Source organism: Zalophus californianus, chromosome 15 (genome assembly GCF_009762305.2).
Source record: "Zalophus californianus isolate mZalCal1 chromosome 15, mZalCal1.pri.v2, whole genome shotgun sequence".
Taxonomy (NCBI): domain Eukaryota; kingdom Metazoa; phylum Chordata; class Mammalia; order Carnivora; family Otariidae; genus Zalophus; species Zalophus californianus.
In genome coordinates this window covers 50,200,010-50,223,220 of record NC_045609.1, presented here as the reverse complement: position 1 = coordinate 50,223,220, position 23,211 = coordinate 50,200,010, and the positions used below count along the sequence as shown (strand labels likewise).

The 23,211-nt window shown below is 44.4% G+C and overlaps 1 protein-coding gene across 10 annotated transcripts; it reads right to left on the bottom strand.

Annotated features, from left to right (window-relative positions):
• Window positions 1-2,818: 2,818 nt before the first annotated feature.
• On the bottom strand, window positions 2,819-22,441 carry HNRNPF (heterogeneous nuclear ribonucleoprotein F). 10 transcript variants are annotated; one of them, XM_035724208.1, is made up of 5 exons: window positions 11,058-11,190; window positions 10,010-10,147; window positions 9,645-9,744; window positions 8,136-8,201; window positions 2,819-4,733 (listed from the first exon to the last, which is right to left on the bottom strand). In XM_035724208.1, exon 5 carries the CDS (start codon window positions 4,680-4,682, stop codon window positions 3,438-3,440), a length of 1,245 nt encoding a protein of 414 aa, XP_035580101.1. In that variant the 5' UTR covers window positions 4,683-4,733; window positions 8,136-8,201; window positions 9,645-9,744; window positions 10,010-10,147; window positions 11,058-11,190; the 3' UTR covers window positions 2,819-3,437. The 10 variants fall into 10 exon arrangements, with proteins under 10 accessions (XP_035580101.1, XP_035580102.1, XP_035580100.1 ...); XM_035724209.1 differs by lacking the exons at window positions 9,645-9,744; window positions 10,010-10,147; window positions 11,058-11,190 and adding exons at window positions 21,995-22,059; window positions 22,383-22,438; XM_035724207.1 differs by lacking the exons at window positions 9,645-9,744; window positions 11,058-11,190 and adding an exon at window positions 21,995-22,012.
• Between the last annotated feature and the right edge of the window lie 770 nt (window positions 22,442-23,211).

Genomic DNA, 23,211 nt, shown 5'->3' with positions numbered 1-23,211 from the left:
TTACCATTATAGATAGCTCTCACTTCACAAGCCAAGGATCCAGTGTGTGTGTATTGGGGCGGGGGGGGGGGGGTTCTGTCAACTGCCTAGTGCCCCTTCAAACTAATTCACTCAAGGAGATAACCTGAGGGGTCTGCAAGCCTATCTGACCTACAGTGAAATGAACTTGGCCTGGGAATCCATTTGTCACCTGGCCTTCTCATGTTCCCACTCTACCAGAGAAGAGCTTGATTTTCAATTAGCTTTCTGCTCATACAGCCAGAGAGTAATAGCTGGGAAGAGAAAGCTGAGACCTTGTAGCTGTGCCTATGTGTGGCCCCTGGGCAGACAGAGGTCTGTTAGTCTTCACCGCAGATCTGGCCAGGCAAAGCCCTTATACTGCCTTTTGGGCTTTACTGTCTGCCACCATCTAGTCTCTGCTTTTCTGTTATCCTTCTATCCCGACTTTCTTGTACTGCCAACCACGGCTGAGAATTTCCATTAAACTTAAAATGCCGGTGCACATCACTAGCACATTCATCAAATTAGAAGCCTCCTTGAGCCCTTCAACAGGAACTTTTTAAAGTAATCACTACACCCAACATGAGGCTCAAACTCACGACCCCAAGATCAAGGGATATATGCTCTTCTGATTGAGCCCGCCAGGCACGCCTTGACAGAACATTTGTAGCTGGTTTTTCCCACCTCGTATGCTAAATCCTACCATGCCCACCTGAGTCTGATGACCCCTTTCTCAATATCCAGCATCCCTCCCTCCTGTAGGCCACTATCTCCAAGCTTCAAGAGTTGGCTCCAGCAGATTATTAGGAATGGACTCCAAGCATTTTATTCAGAATTTAAATCCTGAGTCCCAGGAGATGCCTATTACCAATCACTTTACACTCAACCCTCTGGTCCAGCATCCTCCAGATCCCCTGGGGTGCTAGGAGTCCTGTCCACACATTGAATCAAGCCCTGCAGCTTTTTGGTAGCATGTGTTTTCTTCTCTAGTGGGGCATCTCTGTTCTGTGTCATGCTAAGTCCTGACCCTAGTTTTCTGTAACATAAAAATCAGTTTTCTTGAACATGCTAGATAGCAAATATTTTAGGTTTTGCAGGCCGACGCATATTTGAAATTTTCAGTTATTTTTTACTGATGTAACTCAAAATTTTTAAGTACAATTTTTTATAGTGCAAGTCTACTAGTAAGAATGGAATTCATTTGGGGATTTTCCATTGGGGTTCCCAGACATTAGATCAATTCATCTGTAAAAAACCATTCTCATTCTTAGGTCACAGACCATGTAAAAACAGGTAGGCTGGATTTGATGGGTGGTTTGCCCATCCTCCTAGAAACAGTACCTGGAGCAGACTTTGACGAGGCAGACATCATCTTAGAATCTCCTACCACAGGTGAGGCCTCCAGATAGTCTTATTTCTAGGAGGGAGCCACTGCTGCTAGCCCAGCAATTTTAGGTAATGTAGCACATTCCTCTGGATATCCCATCCCAGGTTCTTGGAGCCCACTCCTTATCTGGACTCGAAACCTAGCAAGGGTTTTTTAAGGGGTGAATGTACTCCCTAAAACTTCACTGCCTTGCCAAATCTTGGTCTTTCGTGGTATCTTACAGATTTCGTAAGCTCCCAGGTGCTCTACCTGGGCTTCCCTGGGTCTTCACAACCCAGGCCTTTGCTTCCCTCTGGTGGACTGTTGTTGACTTGGAACATGGTGGACCAGCAGGATGGGTAGAGACCCTGTGAACATAGCTTAGACCAGGTGTGTGATCTGTGCCTCCCTAGAATTCTTGTATTTAACCTAGTCTTCACAGTGTATCTTCCTAGTTCAGCCTGTGTCCAAGCACTTCTGGCATTCATGGGCACTGCTGCTGCCCTATCTCAGGCCACCTGAGTCTGCAGAGCACTGGTGGCTAAGGATGGCAGGTAAGGTGGGCCCGTGAAGCCACAGGAGGCTCAGAGAGGCTAGGTAAGATTGTAGTCTACATAAATGCTTATTTAACAAAATCTTCAGGGTTTAACCAATAGAGGATTGTCCCTTTGAAGTGATACCAGAGGAAGACCTAGAAGTGGTGTGTATTTGTATCTGGGCTACATTCTATGGTTATTAAAAACAAGGTGGGGGGAGGGGAAGTTGAAGAAATCACCAATAGTAGCTTTATAAGCAGTTAAAAAGTAAAAACTCCATTCACATCTCAAAGTCTGTTTTAGTGTGTATCAAAGTTAAAAGTGATGACATTATGCTGTGTGCAGAGGTGCCTGGAATTTGGACAGTTTTCTACTGATGGGTGTTTCCCACTTTCTAATTTGCAAACAAGTCTGTCAAGCTTATTATGTGTGTTCTGTAATAAACTGTAACTGCTAACCCAGGAGTGTTAAGAGCTAGTATGAAAAAAATGTTCCCATCAGCATATTTTATATTTTAAAAAACCTGAAATGAATTGTGGCTGTGGCTAGTGACTGCCAATGCATGTGGCACCCAAAATTAAGCATCTGTGGCTATGAGAAATGAACAGGACTCCAGCATAAGGGATAGAGCAGGACATTACAAATGGCTGTTTAACAGCACTCGTCTCAAAGGAGACTGGGCCTGTGTGCTTCTATTTTCATACTCTCTGGAATGTGTTTCCAGTCACCATTTCCACCACTCAAATTTAACATTTTTAAAAATCAAACTTTAATTTAGCCTTGGTATAGGAATATAAAGGAAATCTTAGATTTCATGTGCTAAATTATTTTGAAATTCACACTGAAATACAGCAGTATTCAATTCACTTCAACCACCCATTCTGCTACTTTTTGGTGAGTATATAGTCGGTGCCAGTCATTGTGAAAAAATCTTTATTTTAAGAAAAAAATTTAGTTAACAAAAAAATTTAACAAGTTTCACTTAGCAAAATACACCCAAAAGGAAATCACAGTACAAAGAAAGTTTTAAGTCAAGGCCTCACCAATTCCTACAGTATTAGTAATGTGTCTCAATTTTCAAAACTAACTTATTTTTAAAAGCTTAAACTTAACCTAAAAGATTTTAAATGAAAATAAACTAGAATGAACAAACATGAGAAATGTTCCTCTTTGAATCAGGGATCTAGCACCTTGAGTTTTCCAAAAAAGCACGTCTCCCCAATGTGTTCACGGTGATGTGGTGTAAAAGATCCATTTAATGTACTTAAAACTACTTTAACTCAGATAACATCACTCTGAAGTACACTACCAAAATGTTAATTGAGAAAAGCTGAAAATAGTTTTAGTTTACTCAATATCACATGCTAGAAGAAAGTTTGCATGAGAAAACACTGAAGAGGTAATTTTTTAATCCAGATTTCACAAACTCATGGTGCAAAATGGGTCCCACAGCTTCCTCTAGAGTAATAATTGCTTTTCACTGCTTGTTGGCTGCCTGTGAAAATGATTGCAGTAACTCAAATGCTCCTGCAAAACTAGTCATATCCACCCATGCTGTTCTGGCCTCCATAGCCAGCCCCGTAACAGCCGCTCACAGACTGGCTCTCAAGGCCACTGTAAGTGGACTGGGCTGACACCCCCATGCCTTGCATCATCTGGCTGCTATATGCCCCATTGCTGGCCCCAGTTGTGGAATTCAGGAAAAGTTCTATGTATCTGTGTTGCATGTTGGCCCGGTCTTTGGACATAGCTGCCACAGCTTCTTCGTGAGTGGCAAACTCGACATCGGCTTCGCCCGTCACTCTTCCATCAGGGCCAATCTCAATATGGACTCTCACAGGGTTGAGTGGAGAGAAGAAGTTGTAAATGTCGTTCTCTGTGGCTTTGTATGGCAGCCCTCTCATGTGGACGCAGTGTCCAGTGGTACTCTGGACAGTGAACTCGCCGTCTCCGTATCTGTGGTCGTACATGCCCGAGAGACAGTAACTGAGGTCTCTCCCGAACAGATCAGTGGTGAAGCCGTAGCCATCGCTGAGGCCGCTGTACTCCTCATAGCCCCCATAGCCTGCACTATATGCACCAGACCTCATCCTCTCCAGGCCCGCCTGCTTGACAATGCCAATATACCTCCTGGCTGTGCCGGGGCGGTCATAGGGCCCCGGCCGCTGTACAGACATGAATTTCAGAGGGGGATCTGAGTATGACCTAACTTCTTCCTGACTGCTCTTGAACACTTCAATATACCTGTGCCCTATTCTCTCCTTGTGCTTCCCTAGGGCCTTCTCAGCTAACTCCTGGGAGGCAAACTGCACAAAGGCTTCCCCTGTAATCTTGCCCTCGGGGTCCACAGGCAATGTGATCCCGTTTGGCACAATTTCCAACCCTGAGAAGAACTGAACAATTTCTTCCTTGGTGCATCCAAATGGGAGTCCTCGAAGCCGCACGAAGCCATCATTGGCGGTGTCGGCACTGTTTGGACCGCTGTGCTTCAACACCCAATCCATCTCGGTTCTGTGGGATTTGAACACCTCAATGTACCGGTGTCCCATGCTTTCCCTGTCTTTTTTAAGGGCCATTTTTACATCATCTTCTGATTCAAGTTCAACAAAAGCCTCACCACTCTGCCTGCCTTCTCTAGTGTAGATGAAATGAACGCCTGCAGCCCCATCATGAATTGTGCAGTCAGAAAGGAAATTCTGCACATCCTCAACAGAGCAGGACCAGGGCAGGCCACGGAGCTTGACCACAAAGCCTTCACCTCCCTCGGGGCCCAGCATCATGGACACTTGAGAGGACAGACGTCAAACAAGCTTGGGTGCAGCTTTTTGTGGCTGAAAAGAAAGCAAAAACTCCTTTACATAATTTTTCACTTATTATGTACAAGAATATGCAGTAAATCTTGTTTTCCTGATTTTACAGGTGAAAAAGGAAGAGTAAAATATGTTAAGAAATACACCGAATACATTTGAGCTGAGATTCAATCCCAGGTCCCCCAAAGATGTATGTATTACTCACAGAGACTGAAAAAGAACAAATTATGAGTCTTAAAAAAATACAATAGCAATCTGGAAGTTTCAGTCAACAAGCCAAAACCTATCAATTCTAACAGTTACTTTAAGTTAGAAGGGAAGACAAAAGAATGAAATAAGCCAACATTTAGAAATAGTGAGAGAACTTTTCAGAACTGGAGGAAAACATGATTATTACATTGCTCAAGTAAAAGGACATTTTCTTGTTACTAGAGAAAAGGCAGAGCAAACGTGTAACAGGAAATGCTCAACTGCACTAGTTATCAGAGAAAACCAAATTATTGACAAACTACCATTTTGACTCACCATAATTAAATTTACTAATTTAGCAATTTATGTATTTGATGTAGTCACTCTATGTAGCACTTTATTTTTTTATAACTACCAACATGCAAAAGGCTAATTTTGTAATGACTTCAGTCCATCCCCCTACAAATAAAATTCTTATGTTCCTCCTCCTTTATTGTATATGCCCAATAAAAAATGCCCAGAAGATTAAGTATGTTTCATGGTTAATACTGGGTGGCTCAGGGGCACACAGCCAGGCAAAATGTTTCGTATTTTGGACCAGATAATTCTTTGTTGTGGGGTAGCGACCAATAGCACCCCCTCCCCAGATGTAACAACCCCAAAGGTCTCCAGGTATTCCCAAATGTTCCCTGGGGGTAAAACTGCTGCCAGCTGAGAATGACTAGTGTAGAAATCAGGGCCACCAACCTTAAAAAGGGCCCTCAACACTGCCTACAGTTCCATGCCCCTCCACTCTCCCAAAGCCCTGAGTTGCCTATGGCAAACCTCAACAACTATTCTAACATCCCCTACCTTGAACTAATCATCTCTCATCTGGTTCAAAGAACAGAGAACAAATAAAGGAACTACCACAAAGTCTAGAAATTTATAAACAAGGAGTTGCTTCTCTTATTAGCTGATATCATAAGCAGGATCACAATGCTGTTCTGGTCCCAACTCCACTCACCTAGAGAAATTATTTTTTTTTTAAGTGGGCTCCATGCCTAGGGATAAGCCCAACGTGGGGCTTGAACTCACAACCCTCCTGATCAAGGGGGTCAAGACCTGAGCTGAGATTGAGTCAGACAATCAACTGAGCCACCCAGATGCCAAGAGAAATTTATCTTCACAGTCTCTTCACCGAAGACAACCTCCTTAATTAAGTATGCCCATTTCTAACCAATGCTGTAATATACCTTTCCTTGACATCAACTTTGCCTCCAGCAACTTGCTGATTTGCTGGCCCCCTCAGTAAAATCTCAGAAGGCAGGCCTCTACTATCACCTCTACTCCTCACCATCGAAAGGGCAATACCTTTTCTCGAAAAGAAAGAATTTTCTTATCTTCATTTTACTTGTTCCCACAGCAGGATTTAACCACTCCCTCTGGAAATCCTTTTTCCCTTTGGCTCCTGATGATGCATCGTCTTCTGGTTTTCTATTAATTCCTTAGATATGTTCTCCCAGCTTCTTCCAGTGATTCCTTTTCTAGGCAGCCTCATATTGATCTCCATGGTCAACTAGCCCTGGGCCCAGGACACTCAAGTCCCCAGCCTCAGGCTTCCTGAGGCCCAGACTGGTATACAAAACTCTACTCCATAGCCCCTATACCCCATAAATGAAAGCAGCATTTTCTCTGAAATTCTTCTATAGCACCCCAGCTGCAGATATAAATAGGCTTACCTGTCATCCTGAGGTTCCAGAAAGTGAAGTAATCCTTGGACAACTTTGCCCAAGCCCTCAAATCCAATGACTTCATTACCTCTCTGGAGTGATTTCATTCACCATCCTAACATTCCTGAATCCTACTGAAGAACTCTTCTGATTTCAACAAGTAATATAAAGGTTTCTCACAATTCCACGCTCAGTCCCTAGCCATTATCATGGCACAGTAAGAGCTCAATAATTTATTCCTTTGTGATTTCAATTGTCAAAATCTTTTCTTTCTGCATCGCCCTCCTATCCCTTTCTACATCCTCATTTCTAAATCTAGTACCAACAGCCCATGCCAGGATATTCTTATCTGATTCTTAAACTACTTCAAGTGTAATGGCTAGCCCTTATTGCAACCCAATCTGCAGCTCAAGTGTTCTAAACTGACTGTCATTCTCCTGTTCCAAAACCTCAGTGGCTTCCCACTGGCATTGGAACACAAACCACAGAGCTAAGGGGGTACTTAGACCTTGCAACTTTGGCCTACAACACACTTATGTATCTTGCATCGCTCCCATCAAAAAACAAAACAACAACAGCAAAAAAACCCCCACTCCTTTATTCATTTCTGTGCCTGGAACGTGCCAGGCTTTCTGCTCCCTGGGATTTGATCACACATGGTAATTATCTCCCCAAATATACTCCACCCAACCTTCTGTCTAGCTAAATCCAACTAATCCTTAAGGTCTCAGCTCAAACATACGACCTTCCCACAAGACCTTCCCCTTCTACAAATTAAGTCTCATGGTTCTATGCTCCCATAGCACTCTTGCTCTGATTTGTTTAAAATTGTCTTCAAAACTGCTTGGGAGAGCCTAGCAGGGACAGACTGTCTGTTTCCATTGGTTACTGTGACCCCACCCCCAGCACAGCAGGCCCAAGATTAGCAAGAGCTTAATTGATGGCCATGCGAGGTCAACACCTCCCTCTACAATATGGCAGTCTAGGCTGAAAAAGACATGCAGGAAGCGTAAATGAACACTGACATTTCATATAAAAATTACTTAAAACACCTAATAGCACAGCACAGATTATAAATGTTCTCTTCAGAAAATAAAGCTCCAGAATCAGCGACTTCTCTGAAGGCAAGGTGAAGAGAATTCTTCTCTAGAACACGTCTACATGTAAACTTTCATTGCTTATTTATACTCCAGAATTAATGTTCTCTTACATTTCTCAGGTGGAGTCCTACTTGCTAACTCCATATTCTTCTAAACTTCCGATGGAACACAAAACAAAATCTAATTTTAGGTGCAAATATAACTCAGTATCCTCACTTTGCCCTCAGAACCTTCAACATTTGGATCCCTTGTGGAGTTTTACAGTACTTAGCACATTAACTAAAATTCAGTGTAAGAGTGCTGCAGATTTGTGCTCCACATTAGATTTAAAGCTAATGACAAAAATCTTACTTCGCATTAAGAAATGTCCTGCTTAAATATATCAAATGTAAACAGAAATTACTTTTCTTAAAAGAGCTCACCTTAAAGAACAACCCGGGGGGGAGAAGCCCACAGTCGGAGACACTCCTGGTAGGTAACGAACTGTCCTAAAAAAGAGTGATATGGCCGTCTTGCCTCAGTGCTCCAACACTCACCAGGGCAACCAGGGGTGGTGGTGATGTGGCTGGGATGGGCTCCAGCTTCCTTCCTCCTCCTCGGGAGAGGCAGGACTGGGGCTGCTGGAGGCCCTTTATAGCCCCGAGGCTTCCATAACTAAAGCACACACCCGGGACTGACCCCACAACATTTAAAAGGTTTACCTTTTCATAGGGTAATACAGGCTAACAGCGGGAAATCTCTCACCAGCCTTGAGGAGACTTAGAAAACTCTAAGCTCTGTGAGGAAATCTAAATAGCGCGGGTGGGAAGGGCTTCTTCAGGGAGAGGGTGGAGCAAGGCCACAACCGACCCGGGTAGGAAAGGGACCAAAGGGGCAGGTGAGACCCCAAGCAGCATGATCTTTACTGGGATGAGCTCCATGGAGAGTTGATTGCTATAATTGTTCAACATGATTTACGATTTACAAGAAACCATTGGGGGGAGGGGGGACGTGGAGAGGGGCAGGGTGGAGATACTCAATGTCTTTCCTTCCCAGTTCTATTTGGTAACTTCATTTCTTGTGACTTGTATTTGCTCTGACTTTGAAGAATAAAGGGAGGAAATTTTGAAATATGCTTTTCAACAAGAAAAACATCATCACTACCATCACCCACAGCCAAGCGATGAGAGTGTCCCCAAAGACTAGGATACGTGAAATCCACAGAGCATGTAGGAGAACTAAACCACATTCTTAATTTTGGAAAAGTGTAACTGGGAAAGTAAATTTTGCTGAGCGTGTCATATTAAATTTGCCTTTACTAGCCTCCTGTATTACTTCATTAGACACCATCTGGGTGGTGGTGGGGAGCCCGGTATAAATGTGCAGTTATTACAATTTAAGAAACAGTAACTTCCAATTCTCTGGAAGATGGCTTTCAAAAAGCTTCATCCGTCCTTCCCCTGTGCCCCTAGAAGAGTGGAATCTAAAAGGTAGAAGGACCCAGGCATTTTAATGACTTGATTCCCTTCTATGGTTTACCCCAGCTCCTAGCTCCTTCCAGTGTGGTCTGCAGACCAACATCTATGGAACCCTCCTCGGGGAAGCACGCGCAGGGCCGGCCAAACACTGAGGCCAATATTCACCAGACTGAAACGGGGAGCGAACACATGCTGAACACCCGACAGCACAGGTCTCACTGGAGCACTACCTTGCAATCGCTGGAGTGTGAAAAAATACTGCTTTTAGGTCCTGCACCTGGAGATTCTAATTTAACTGTAATGTACAGGATGTGACCAAGGATTTTTGCACAACTCCCCCAGGTGAGCGCCCTGTGTTGTGTGCACAAACCACCCATGGATGGATGTTGTTAAAATGCAAAGATTCTAAATAGATATGGAATAGGGCAAGATTCTGCATTTCTAACAGGCTCCTAGGACTCCTGCGAGGCTCACCTTCACTCTACTGGTTAGACGGGATTTAGTTCGGATTCAGGTAGATCCAATCAGGATAAACAGGGTGCGCCTCCAAGTGCCACGAATGATTAAGGTTTATCTAAGGAGTACAAGGGCGGCTTAAACACCCATCCTCTCTGTTCAGGGAGGGGTACTCAGTGGGACCCTGGCTTCACCCTCTTATTTGTGCTGCAGTAAGACCTAAAGCATTTTCACCCTTTTTTGTAAATAAATATTCACCTGCAGCTGGTAGCACGCAAGAGCCAGGTTGTCCTGGGTGTCCTAATGACTCAAAGTTCTACTTTTAAATCACAGAGAGACGCTGCCCCAGGATCACGCAGTTGACTTTTTTGCTCAAGACTTACCGCTGAGGGGAGCAGGACTGATTTCTATTTTCATCAAACAAGCGCGGTTTACAGCCAAAAGACCCCTAACTCCACCCGACGCTTAAAAACGCAGAGGGCTCCGGGGAAAGTCCAGGTGCGTCTCCTTTTGTTATTAACCTGAAAATGAAACTCAACTGGCTGTGGGCAAACGCCTCATACGAGGGTTGAAACTGCGCTCTTAAGCTCGCAGCCGCGCGGGCCGCCAGGGGCGCGTCTGAGCGATTTCGGCGGGAAGCACAGCGGCGGTCGCAGGCGCTGAGCTCCTCGGGCGGGGAAACGCGGACGAGGTGCTGGGGGGAGGCTCACTCGGCCTCTACCTGGCGGATGCGAAGAGACACTACCGTCTGCCAGGCCCCACAGGAAAAAGGGAGCCCGGAGCGCCCCTTCTCGGGGCCTGGGCGGGGTCAGCGGGAGCTTCCGGGGCGGGGGCGGGACGAGCCGAGGGAGGAGGGAGGGAGGAGGGAGGAGGGAGGAGGGAGGAGGGAGGGAGGGAGGGAAGGAGGAGGGGGAGAGAGGCTTCCCGGGCAGAGCGGGAGAGGGGGAGGGGGAAAGAGGTCACTGGGCAAAGGCTTCCCAGGCCGGGTGGTGGGAGGGGAGAGCCCGGGTGGGGGGGGGTAGCGTACTGAAGCGAGGGTGGGGGGGGCAGGTCGCCGACGTCGCCGAGGAGGGAGTGAGGTGGGGCCGAGTTCTCCGTCCCGGCTTTCCGGAGCCGCGGGGGAGGGGGCGGAGCTCCCGAGTCAGGGGGGTCTTTCTGGGGCGGCCAGGGAAGAGTTCCCGGGACCTGTGGGGGGCGGAGCTCCCGGGTCGGGTCGGGGGACTTCCTGGGGCCGTGGGGCCGTGTGGGGAGAAGAGTTCCTGGGGCAACGAGGGGGGAAGAAAGAGTTCCCGGAGCGGGCGGGATGGGGGGGGAAGTTGTGGGGGACGGGGGACGAGTTCCCGGGACTCGCGGGAGGTGGGGAGGTGGACTGGGGGCTGAATAAGGATGGAAGGGCGGGCGGGTGGGGGTCGTCCGCTCGCGGCGGCTCACCACGACGGGTCCGTAGTCCGGAAGGCCGGCGCGCGGGGCTGCGTCCCGGAGGCAGAGGCCGCGTGACTGAGGGCGGCGGGCCGGACGTGGGTCACGGGGTGTAAAGGAGGAAGTGCCACCGATGGGCCCGCCAAGATGTCACCAATGGAAACGCGTCCTGCAGGTGCGGCCCGCGGCCCGCGCGGTCGGCCCAGGCAGGAAGTGGGAGGAAGGAGGGAAGAAAAGCAACGAGGAAGACCGTTCTGAATGAGTTCTCAGGAAGGTGCCAGGATGGGGAAAAGTCCAGAGTACCAGCGCAGGGGAGGGGTAGATTGGGACGATTTATGTGGAAGAAGAAACTGTGAAATTAAAAAAAAAAAAAAATCTGAAAAAACCTCTGAAAGCAGGAAGAATTTACAATGGAAACTAATAGACAAAAGGTAGAACCTCTGTATATTCATGACCTTGTTTTATGTATTTGGCCGTAGACATGTAAATATTTTGCATCAGTTTAGAAGATGAATTTTAAAACTCGCAATTCTTAATATCCAACAAAGAATTACGTTTCATGAACCTCTGTATCCGAGTTCAAAAGAACAATCTTGAAAATAATTATTAAAGCAACTGCAGGGGGTCTGGGTAGCTCAGTTGGCTAAGCGTCTGTCTGCCTGCCTTCGGCTCAGGTCATGATCCCAGGGTCGTGGGATCGACCCGGCATGGGGCTCCCCTGCTCCAAGGAAAACCTGCTTCTCCCCTCCCTGCCGCTCCCCGTGCTAAGTGCTCGCTTGCCCTCTGTCAAATAAGTAAAATCTTAAAAAAAAAAAAAAAGCAATTGTAATGTGAGCAGTGACTAAATTTTATATTAAGGAATTTAAAAAGTTTAGTTGTAATTATGGTGCTATGGTTTTATTTTTGGAGTCAATACTTAAGAGATGTATTTGATGTCTAGAATCTGAGTGGACGGAATGGGATTACAGATGAACAAATGGGTGATGATTTAGTAATTACTAAAACTGGGCAATGGGTACATGGAGTCTCCTTATACTTTTGTCTATTTTTCTGTATGTTAAATACCTTTAGTAATGAAATTATTTAAGAAAAGAAAGTCGTATGAATCTACTTACTAGAAGTAACTAGGAAATGAATAGGATTTATAGGTAAGAGGAACCTACTAGGTCAGAGTATGAGAAGCCAGACTCTAGCAAAGGAGTTCAGTCCTTCATTTCAAAATAGCTCCAAGGGAAAAGACCAAGTGAACACTTACTGAATAAAAGAAATTTAAGGGATTTATCATGGATTCACAACACATGGGGCATATTTGATTTTGAGTCAAAGTGATAAACATTGAGATTATTTGAACGCTGACTAAAAATTTGATATTAAAATTTTTTATATTAAAGTATATTTACTTAGTTTAGATATAGAATTGTAGGTATGCTTAAAAATAAAGGAATTACTTTCTAGAGTTTCATTCACTGGAAATATCTGTGGATGAAACTGTGTTGGCTGGGATTTGTGTAAAAATTACTAGGTGGGGAATGTAAAGAAAAACTGTCCCTGATTGTGGGAGCTAGGTGACAAGAATCAAAATCCAGCCATCCCATGGGAGTTGTACACAGGCACTAAACACTCATGAATTCAAGAGAAGTAAAACAGTATTCTGAAGAAAAATTAAGCCACAAAATTGGCTTGTTTTTGGAAAGAATTCTCTCTACAGAGTTGAGGTACCTTGACTACATGAATTCATAAGCATTTATTTCATTTCTTGAAAACCTCTTCAAAATATAATCTTGGTAATTTATATGATTAGTATGCGTTTTCTCACTTATTTTATTCGAATGTATTTCTTGCGGTTAAGTAGTTTTACATATGCCTTCTTGGCTTAAGTGGTTGGTGACACAGGGGAGGCCACGGTTAATAATTGATCTACCATGGTACGGTTCCTGCCTGAAGGAACAACCTGTACCAAAGACACCGGGAGGAGGTTGTGCTTAGACCGTTGAAAAGAGGAAAGCAGAGGAAGATCCTCCATAGCCTTGAAAGCCTGGTTTGGTATTTTGTACTTTAGTCTAAGACCAATGGGAAATCATTTAATTGTTTCCAAAATGGAATGTGGTATAATTTGTGTTTCTGCTTTTCAACAGAACAGTCTAGCTGCTTTCTGGAAAACAAATGATGGGAACAGATGTGTGGAGAGGAGATGGGAAGCAATGAGATAAACTTTAGGAAAAACTGGCGGTACCCTGAAATAAAAACATTGTGGTAGAAATGAAGCAATTGTGTGAAGATGTGAATGATGTGCAGTAGATAAAATTTACCAAACTTGGGAGAGTCATTGATTAACTCAGAAATATTGTGCACTTAAAAAATGCAGGCACTGTGCTAGATCCACAGAGCAGTGGACTAGGAAATCAATTTAAAAAACGAAGAAAAGGGGCTCCCTGCTCAGCGGGGAGCCTGCTTTCTCCTCTTCCTCTGCCCCTCCTCCCCACTTAAGCTCTGACAAATAATAAAATCTTAAAAAAAAAAAAGAAACGAAGAATACATGTATGATGACAAATTCTGAACGACCCAAGACAATGGGGATTAATTTACACTGGGGCTCTGAGGAAGTGACATTTAAACAGATCCTAAGCATGAGTAGGGGTGGGAATGTGAAACTTTTTTCCCCAATTAAGGTATAAAAGAAGATTTTTAGAAGACCCTATTTTTTTTGTTGTTGTTCCTTTGTGCATTATCCTACTTATTCCTCCCTGAATGCTTGTTCAAATTCTTTGTATTTTTTAAATGTACCCCTTTGCCAGAGTCTGTTTTTGTATTGGTTGCTTTTTATAAATATTTTACTTTGTGGTGAATCCTTTTTTTTTTAATTTGACAGAGCACAAGGGGGTGGGGCAGCAGGGAGAGAGAAGCAGGCTTCCCTGCTGAGGTCCCTGGACCCTGGATCATGACCAGAGCCGAAGGCAGACGCTTAACCAAATGAACCACTCAGGAGCCCCAAAGATTTTATTTTTTTAAGTAATCTCTACACCCAATGTGGGGCTCAAACGTAACAACCCTGAGGATCAAGAGTCGCACGCTCTACCAACTGAGCCAGCCAGGCAACTCACAGCGAATCCTTTTAATCTTCATACTCAGTTCTTATTAAATTCACAAGAGAATTTTAGATATTATTTCTGCTGCTTATGTCTGTTTTCCACTTGAGGAGCCAAGATGGGTTTGGGGAAAAAGCAATTCCCTGTCTAGGGTCAGTATATGAGCAGAGCCCAGACCCTAATTTATTATGGATAGTTTTCCTGTTCCACTGGAAACCTCAAAAGTCTCTCCTAACCCAGCAATTTTATAAAGTCCCAATTCAGTGGCTCTTAAACATTTCTTGCTGTCAAATACTCGAGAATATGATGTAGTTCTGAACCACCTACTTCAAGAAAGCACACCCTCACACAGTTGTGCCAGAATTTCAAGGGGCTGAGGCATCTGAAGTGTGACAACTCTGACCCTAATTTGTACAACAAGCCATGTTCAGTACACAAAGCCACCTCAGAGCTATTAAGGAGAAGCTGTAGATGGATCATTAAATATGTTATTAACATTCTAAATGTTTATTGCTATTACTACATTTTTATCCATCAAAGGAGAGATATATGATTTGTATGCAACAGGAAAGCTGTTTTCCATTATCTTTTAATTATTAGGGCTTTTAGTTTACATACTGTAGCTAAGTATATGGGGTAATAGTACACTTTCCCTCAATGTTCATTTCTCAAAAGCTGTGTTAACTAAAAAGCAAAAATAGTATGTGATGTTAGAAGCATTATATCTATAATGCTTATATTAAAATTAACGTAAGGGACAAATTTTTACCCAACATAGAACAAGCAACTGTTGCTCTGTATTATTGATTGCATTCTGCAGGTGACTCAGGAATCAAAATCTAAGTTACCACAGAGGAAAAAATATATTATCAGATGAAGTTTTCATAAAAAGAAACACTGCTATTTGACTCCCATTGCTAAAGATAAAATCTGTTTTCAAGTGAGGGAAAAATTTCATCATCTCTATTAATTGGTCGTGCTCTCCCCACAATAAGAAATATGATTCAGCATAGCGAACAAATTTAAGGGGGGGGAGTTGTTAAAGAAAATACAATTGCTAAGAAGACAGTCTCCCAACCACCTCCCCTACCAACTTTCCTGTAGCTCTTTCCCCTGAGTAAGCAGCCCCTGGGTGGGTGACCAATTAGATCCTAGAGCCGGGCAAAGGTCTCAGGAAGCCTTGTGGGTTACACTCATGGTCTCCAGAGAGATGGTTACAGTACATGCCCACAGCCCCTCAAGGGGCCTACAGCTTCCTCCTGGGGCTCTGTGGAGAGCTGACACCTTGTCAGGTCCCATGCAGCTGCCATAGGAGTGAAGACTGCTGTAGCATCTTGTGCTCAGTGTTTGCCCCTCGGGGGACCACAGCACACTGCCCTGGGAGAGTGGAGAACAGATCCAAGAGGAAAGAAACATGACAATGCACAGGAGTGGCTCAAGCACCCGGAGAGAATACCATGCATTCAGACAACAGCTTAGAACAGTAGACCGTTTTAAGGGAATGAGAAGTGCTGGACAAAACACTTGAATTTTTTTAACAGAAAAATAAAACGAGCACTTTCAGATACTCAATTACAGAATATAAAACTGTTTTAGTACTAAAATTTGAATTTTGAATATAAAATTAATAATAAACTCAGCACAGTGGCCTGAAAAACCAAGTGGAAGAAATATCTCAAAGAGAAAGAACAGAAATAAAGGGGAAAAGATGAAATTTGGAGCACAAGGATGTAACACAAGACAAATAACATGTCAATAATAAGAATTCCAGGAGGAGAAAAAGACACAAATGGAGGCAGGAGAACAGATAAAGAATGAAAGGGAGATTTTCCTTAAGATATCCTAAGATATACGTGGTCGTGTAGTTCCCAACAGATATTTTTAAAAAGACACAACCTAGGCATATGTTGCTAAAACTCCTAAATTTAAAGTATAGAAAAAAACGGCTTTGGAGAAAGAACAAACTGGGTACAAAGGATAAAAATATGATCGTTTACCACACGTGCCTACTGAACACCTGAAAGTGACAAGTACAAATTGAGATGTGCTCTAAGTATAAAACGCACACCAAATTGCAAAGATTAAAAGAATGTAACATCTCAATGTTAAAATATTGATTAATGTTAAAATATTTTGAATAGTTGATCAAAATATATTAAAATATACTAAATTAAATATTAAAGCACATCCCAACTCATTCTCCTAAGGCCAGTTTTATCCTGTTTTATGGGCTGAAATGTGTGTCCAAAATTTAGATGCTTAAGTCCTAACCTCAGCACCTCAGAATGTGAGATTTGGAGATAGTCTTTTTACAAAATGAGGTCATTAGAATAAGCCATATTCCATTATGACTGGTATCCCTCTAAGGGGAAATTTGGACACAGACAAGACGACGCAAAACACAGAAGACAGCCATCTAACAAACCAAGGAGAAAGGTCTGGAAGATATCATTTCCTCATGGCCCTTAGAAGGAACCAACCCTGCCGATTGATGATCTAGGATTTCTGGCCTCTATAACTGCAAGACAATAAATTTCTGTTGCAACCCAGTCTGTAGTATTTTGTTATGGCAGCCCTAGTTAAACTAATACAATCTGATACCAAAACCAGACAGACATCAGAGGAAGAGATAACTACATACTAATACCCTTTATGAGGACAGGTGCAAAATTCCTCAACAAAATACTACAAACTGAATTCAACAACATGTAAGAAAAGTTATACAACATGACCAAATGGAATTCATCCCAGGAATGCTTAAGGGTATTTCAATTTAAGAAAATGTTCTTGAATTAGGTAGTAGTAGTGATGGTTTTCACAACATTGTGAATATACTAAAAACCTGATTTGTACCCTTTTAAACTGGGTGAACTGTATGGTGTGTGAACTATATCGCAAATAAATATGAAACAAAATAAATTTGTCATTAATATTCTACTGGACAGCATAATTCTAAACAAATTTTGTGTAAAGCAGAACAAAAACCTATGGAGATGCCAGTAATGGATCATCTCTGCAATGTAGATAAGACTTATAAGAGGGTGAGGAATTTGTAATATTCACACTAGGTGAGAATTTTTGTAAAAGAGCCATACTGGGGCGCCTGGGTGGCTCAGTTGATTAAGCGACTGCCTTCGGCTCAGGTCATGATCCTGGAGTCCCGGGATCGAGTCCCACGTCGGGCTCCCTGCTCAGCGGGGAGTCTGCTTCTCCCTCTGACCCTCTTCCCTCTCGTGCTCTCTATCTCTCATTCTCTCTCTCAAATAAATAAATAAAATCTTAAAAAAAAAAAAAAAAAAAAAAAAGAGCCATACTGTCAGGGAGACCTAACAGGAATTCAGAATTTTTCATTCTAGTCTTTTTCCCCCTTAATGATTACCGCTTTTTGTGCTGTGTTTAAAGACATCTTTTTCTTAGGCCAAGGCCATATGGATATTTTTTTAAACTTCAAAAGCTCTGTTGTTTTCATCTACATTTTTATGTTTTGGTCTACAATCAACCTGGAATTGATTTTCCATTTCCAAGAGTGTTAGTTTATCGAGTTTCACAGAGTAATTTTGCTCATGAACTCAGATGAAAAGATCCTAAAGAAATGATCACCCAACCAAATCCAGCAATACACAAAGCAATAAACATGACCAAGTTGGGTTTATTCCAAAAATGCAATTGTAGCTCATAATTTCAAAGTCAATCCTTGCAATCTGTCACACTGACATATTAATGAAGCTCAAATGAGTTAACTAAGAATTTTTCATGTTTTATGAGAAACGCTAAGAAATATCCTACACAATATAAGGAAAAAAAGGAAATTGATGAATTCCCCTATAAACTGGGAGTAGGGAAAACTTTCCATGACCACGACCCAAAACCCAGAATATGGGAAAATAATGAAAAATATCATTACATAAATACAAACAAAAACCCAGAACAAAAGCCTCCAAACCTCTTATGCATAGCTAAAAAACACCAACCCAAGCAAAAATACCAATGATAAAATGGGAAAGACATTTCCAATTTTTCCCCAAAACATTAATATCCTTAATATAGTCCAACCACTCAAAAAGGAAAATGGGTTAGAGGTATAGTATAATAGTAAAAGGCTAAAAACAACCCAATTGCCCACCATTAGAAGTCCAGCTGAATAAACTTTGGTGGACCCACTTAATGAAGTATTACCCCTTAAACTAAGGAAGGAGTCAAAGACCACTGTGGTTGTGTCAAGAAAGTCAGGAACCAATCTGAAGGGCTCCCACTGGCCACAAACTGGATAATTTGTGCACCAAAGAGAATAAAAGCCACAGTGGATTAAAACACATCCTGTATGTTAGAACTCATGACTTCATAATTCCAGAAAAAGCGTCTTGGGCACATGCTAGAGATCACTAAACTATGTTGGATATTGATAAACATCAGGAATGAATCAAAAACTTAACCTACAATTTATAAAGTACAACAGAAAAATCAAATGATTAACAAAGTTTCCTCTCTCTAGAAGTATTCCTACTAATAAATGAGAAGGAATATTTAAAGTGTCACTAATAAATATTTAAAGTGTCACTAATTTGGAAATATTAACAAAACAATGGATTTAGGGAAAGACCATCAGTGGCCGCTAAAATCACAAAGGGGGAACACAAGTAAGTGCCTCAGCAGGAGTAGACAGCACTTCCAATGAAGTATTCTTTCCAAAAAGATAATCTCAGCGGAACCAGAACAGCCTTTAGAGGTAACTACCATTTTACAGGAAATGCAGAGGTCAGAGATTCAGACACCAACACTGAATGTAATCAGAACCCAAAGCCTGAGGAAGGAACTCTGTACGTGACACTCAACCCAATTTATTCAATAAAGAAAAGAGGACCTCCAGATTGCACTAATAAGGTAGTTACTTGTCCACACTTAAAATGTGGCTGGTACAAATTGAGATGTGCTGTAAATATAAAGTACACACTGGATTTTGTGGAAAACTTAATTTGAAAAAAAAATTAAAAATTACACGATATATTTTGAACATATGCTAAACTAAATTATTATTAGAATGAACATGTTTCTTTTTATTAAAAAATATGAAATTACATATATGGCTTGCATTATATTTCCATTGGACAGCGCTGCTCTGATTAACAGAATCTGAGAGAGAGATTATCTACCAAATATAAGGTATGACCTTGTTTGGATTCCAATTCAAGCCAGCTATAAAAAAAAATATTATTGGATTATACAGGCAGGTGTATTTGAACGTGGGGTATTTGATGATCTCAAGGAATTATTATTTCTTCAGGTGTGATAATGGTACTGTTGTTGTATTTTTTCAAAAAAATCTGCAGAATATAAGCTAAAATATTTATGGATAAAAACCTTATTATGTCCGGGATTTGCTGTCAAATAAGCCAGACTTGGCCTTAGATGAGCCGGATTCTCCCTCTGATCTGCCTCTTGTTTTCCACAAGAACTCCAATTCGGGCAGTAAGATGGGAGCAGGGTCCCTGGCAGAGGAGGGCTGTCCCTGTCAGACAGACCTGAGTCCTATTCCCTCCCTGGGCAAGTGACTTCATTTTCCCCTGGGCCTCCATTTTCTCATCTGTACAACAAGGATAACGCCAATACCTCCCACCCCCTTACAGACTGGTCATGAGCATGTGACTTAAAAATACTATCAAACTCCTAGCTCTGTGGCTGGACCCAGTTAAGGGTCAATTAATGTGCTTCTACAAAAAGTCTGAGAGCCAAAGCTCAGATTCAGGAGACCCGTTCCCATTTTTGCAGCCCCTGGAGGCACTTAACCTGGATGGGCACCATATGTCTCCACACTCTTCCTTCAGTTTTGGCCATATCTGAGGACTAACCTATTAAATCAGTCTTTTCACTTAAATCAATTCACATTTTTACTTGAATTATTTTATGTTTACTGAGAGCTTTGTAGCAATAAACTTAAAGGAAAACCAGTCACTTGCCAATTAAAAAAAATCCAAAAAAAGCAAATATCATAAAAAGAATGTTAAAACAAAAAAACTAAAAATAAAAAGGAGATCGTAATACAGCATAAGCCTAATCAATTTACAAAATGCATACGGGCACAGGAGATGACTGAAGATGGGCTTGCTTAAACATTACTAACTAGTAACATCAGCAATCTCTCCCAAAATTCATTAAAAGTAGAAATTTACTCAACTTATTTTAAAATGCAGGATCGTGTCTAGAAATTAATACTGAAAACATCACTTTTCACTGACATATATTTTTTGTCTAACCGGAGAACCCGAGGTATTTTCATTCTTACCGGAAATTCAGAAACTATTTAAATAGTTAACCTTTTAAAAACGTGACTAAAAGTAATAGAACTACATTAAGATAGGTAATTTCGACGATGTTTTGAGTTGAAAGGGTATCTGAAGTCTTCAAAACTCTTCCAGCTCCACCAGGTTCCGGATACCTGAGGCGCTGCCCCCCCACCCCGGGCCCCACCCGGCGGTTCCCCCCCCCTCCCCCAGCGCGCAGCCGCTCGCGGACTCCTCTCCCGCCACGCACGCGGCCCGCAGTGGCAGATAGGAGCCCGGAGGCCCCCCCAATAGTTGTGAGAACGAGAGAAGGAAGCACGTTCCTTCGTCCTAGGGCCTCGGGGAAATAAACTACTGCGAAAAGCTGCCAGCGGACAAGCGGGCCGGGACCCACGGGACGCCGGGCAGGGGCGGGTGTGGGGGGAGGTCCTGCAGGAGCTGGGGAGGGGGCTCTCCTGGGTCTGGGGATTTGTCTGGCAAGAACCTGAGAGCTCCTTAAAGGTACAAATCAACGGGGAGGGGCCTGTGGCCTCCCAACCAGGTCTATAAAAGACCAGGGTCGGTCGAGGCCCCGAAACTCGCTCGGCGTCACCAGGCCGCCCAGCGCCACTTTCAGTGAACCACGCGGGAACGCTGAAGGTAGAGGGCGCAGCGCGAGCGCCGGCAGTCTCCAGAAGTTTCTTAGGCGCAGTCAAAAATCAAAAAATACGTTCAAGGATACAAAGAAATAAAAGACATGGAAAAATAAACGGCCGATTAAGCTCGCTCGGCAAAAGTCTAGCCACCAGGCAAAGATCACGAGAACCAGAGTTTCTACCCAAAACGCAGACACTATACCTCTAAAAGCAGGAGACAAAACGCAGACTGGCGCTCAGGACACGCACGCCGCACGGAGAGGAAGAAAAGGCCGCAAAGACCGAGAGTGGAGGCTCAGCGAGCGGGAACGTGGGAGGGGGGAGGAGTCAGTTCCCAACCAGTCGGGTGCAACTCAACCACGTGAAAGTGCTTTCATTTTTAAATGAAGCCCCTCTCCCACGGTCGCCAGGTGCCCTCACGCTATTCCTGGCAGGGGCGCTCAAGCTCTGCTACCCGTGGAGTCCGCATCAGGCCTTTCCTCCCTTCCTCGCCGCGGGCCCTACCTCCCCCAGCCCTAAATCTCAGCCCAGCGGTCCAGTTCTTGAGTGTATGGCCCTTGATCTCAGGCCTGCCTCCCCGCACCCAAAATCTCAGCCCGTGGTCCAGTCCCTGAGTGTAAGGCCGTTGACCTCTGACCCCACCTCCCCCGACCCCAATTCTCAGCCCCGCCACCCCTGTCCTCAGTGAACTCAGTCCCCGGTCTGTACCCCAGTAATCGGCCTTTGACCTCAGATCCTACCTCTCCCGACCCCAACTCTCAGCCCCGCCGTCCCCAACCCCTATGTGCCCAGTCCTCATTCGGTTCCCGTGTGTGAGGCCCGTGATTTCAGACCTAGCCTCCCCCGACTCCAAATCTCAGTCCCACTGTCCCCACACCCAAGGACCCAGTTCTCGTCGGTTCCAGTTGTGCGGCCCTCGGCCTCGGACCGCCGCCCGTCCCGCCCCTCACCTCGGGCTCCGAGTCTCCACGCTCCCGCTCTTCACATCCGGCACCTCGATCGTCCCTCTGAGCACCTAGAGGAGGGTGGAACGCGGGGAACTTGGCAGTTGTAGCTGAGGCAGTTGAGGCTTGTTTACCATCACCATGGAAACCCCTGGCAGCGCGCCCTAGGCGGGGCCTCCGAGAGGCGGGGTCTGGCGCGCGGCAGGCCCGAGTGCACAACTCCCGCCCGTCGGGCGCACGCGGCGTTTACCGCAGCCCCGCTGTTCTGGGTTTGCCCGATTCCCGCTCGGCCCTGCACCCCAGCACCCAGAAGCAACAGCCCCGGGAGCCCGCACCCCCGCCCCACTTCCGGCTGCCGGCGTGACCGCCGGCCGGTGTCCCCGCGGAACCCCACCTTCTCCAGGAAGACGCGGCGAAGGGCTACTTCCACCACGGAGCCGGAAGGACGCAGAGAGCGCGGCGGGGCGGGGCCTCCGCGGCGGGCGTACGGGGGCGGGGCCGCGAGGGCGCCATTGTGACGCGCATGGAGCGGAGCCAGGGATTGGTCGGCAGGGCGCCGGGCAGGACTGGGGCCTGTGGAAGCGGGCGGTGTTGGGACTGGAGCGGCGGGACCAGAGCGAGCCCTTCTTGGGCGGGGGGAAGGGAGGGGCGTATTTGATAAGCAGCAGTATTGAGCTCCTGAATGTCCTGACTAGGAGAGTCCCTCCCAAAACAGTGAGCTCAAAGGACTCCCGGATTGAAGACCAGCGTGAAAAGAAAATGAGAGTTATTTCCTGCCGAGGAAGAAATAGGAACCGAAAACACGAGACAGATAAAGGCGGCTCCGATTGCAGGATTTAGGGAAGGATTAACAGGTTTACTGAGATGGCTCCCATGATTATCAGTTGGGCTAAGACCCCAGTCTCTGAAGGTGACCCAAAAGACCCAGGACAATGCAAGATTTTCAGTCACAGAACACCTGAGACTACAGGGTGGGTGGAAATGGCTACCCAGTGGAGATTTTCTTGATGTGTTATGGGGTTAGTAATTATTACCATTTTAATTTTTGGAGACTCTCTTCAGAGGAAGAGATCAAGACATTCATCACAGGTTTAGCAGAGCAAATTATTTCAAAATCACTGGTTATATTAAGGAATATATGGCAGATTATGAGTGGATGACAATAGTAGAGGAAAGAGCAGTTTGTCAGAAGAACCTGATTCCAGGAAAGAAAAATGGGACAA

Bases quoted from the DNA above. Each gene is read 5' to 3' on its own strand.
- HNRNPF (XM_035724214.1), bottom strand. From the start codon at position 4,682: ATGATGCTGGGCCCCGAGGGAGGTGAAGGCTTTGTGGTCAAGCTCCGT.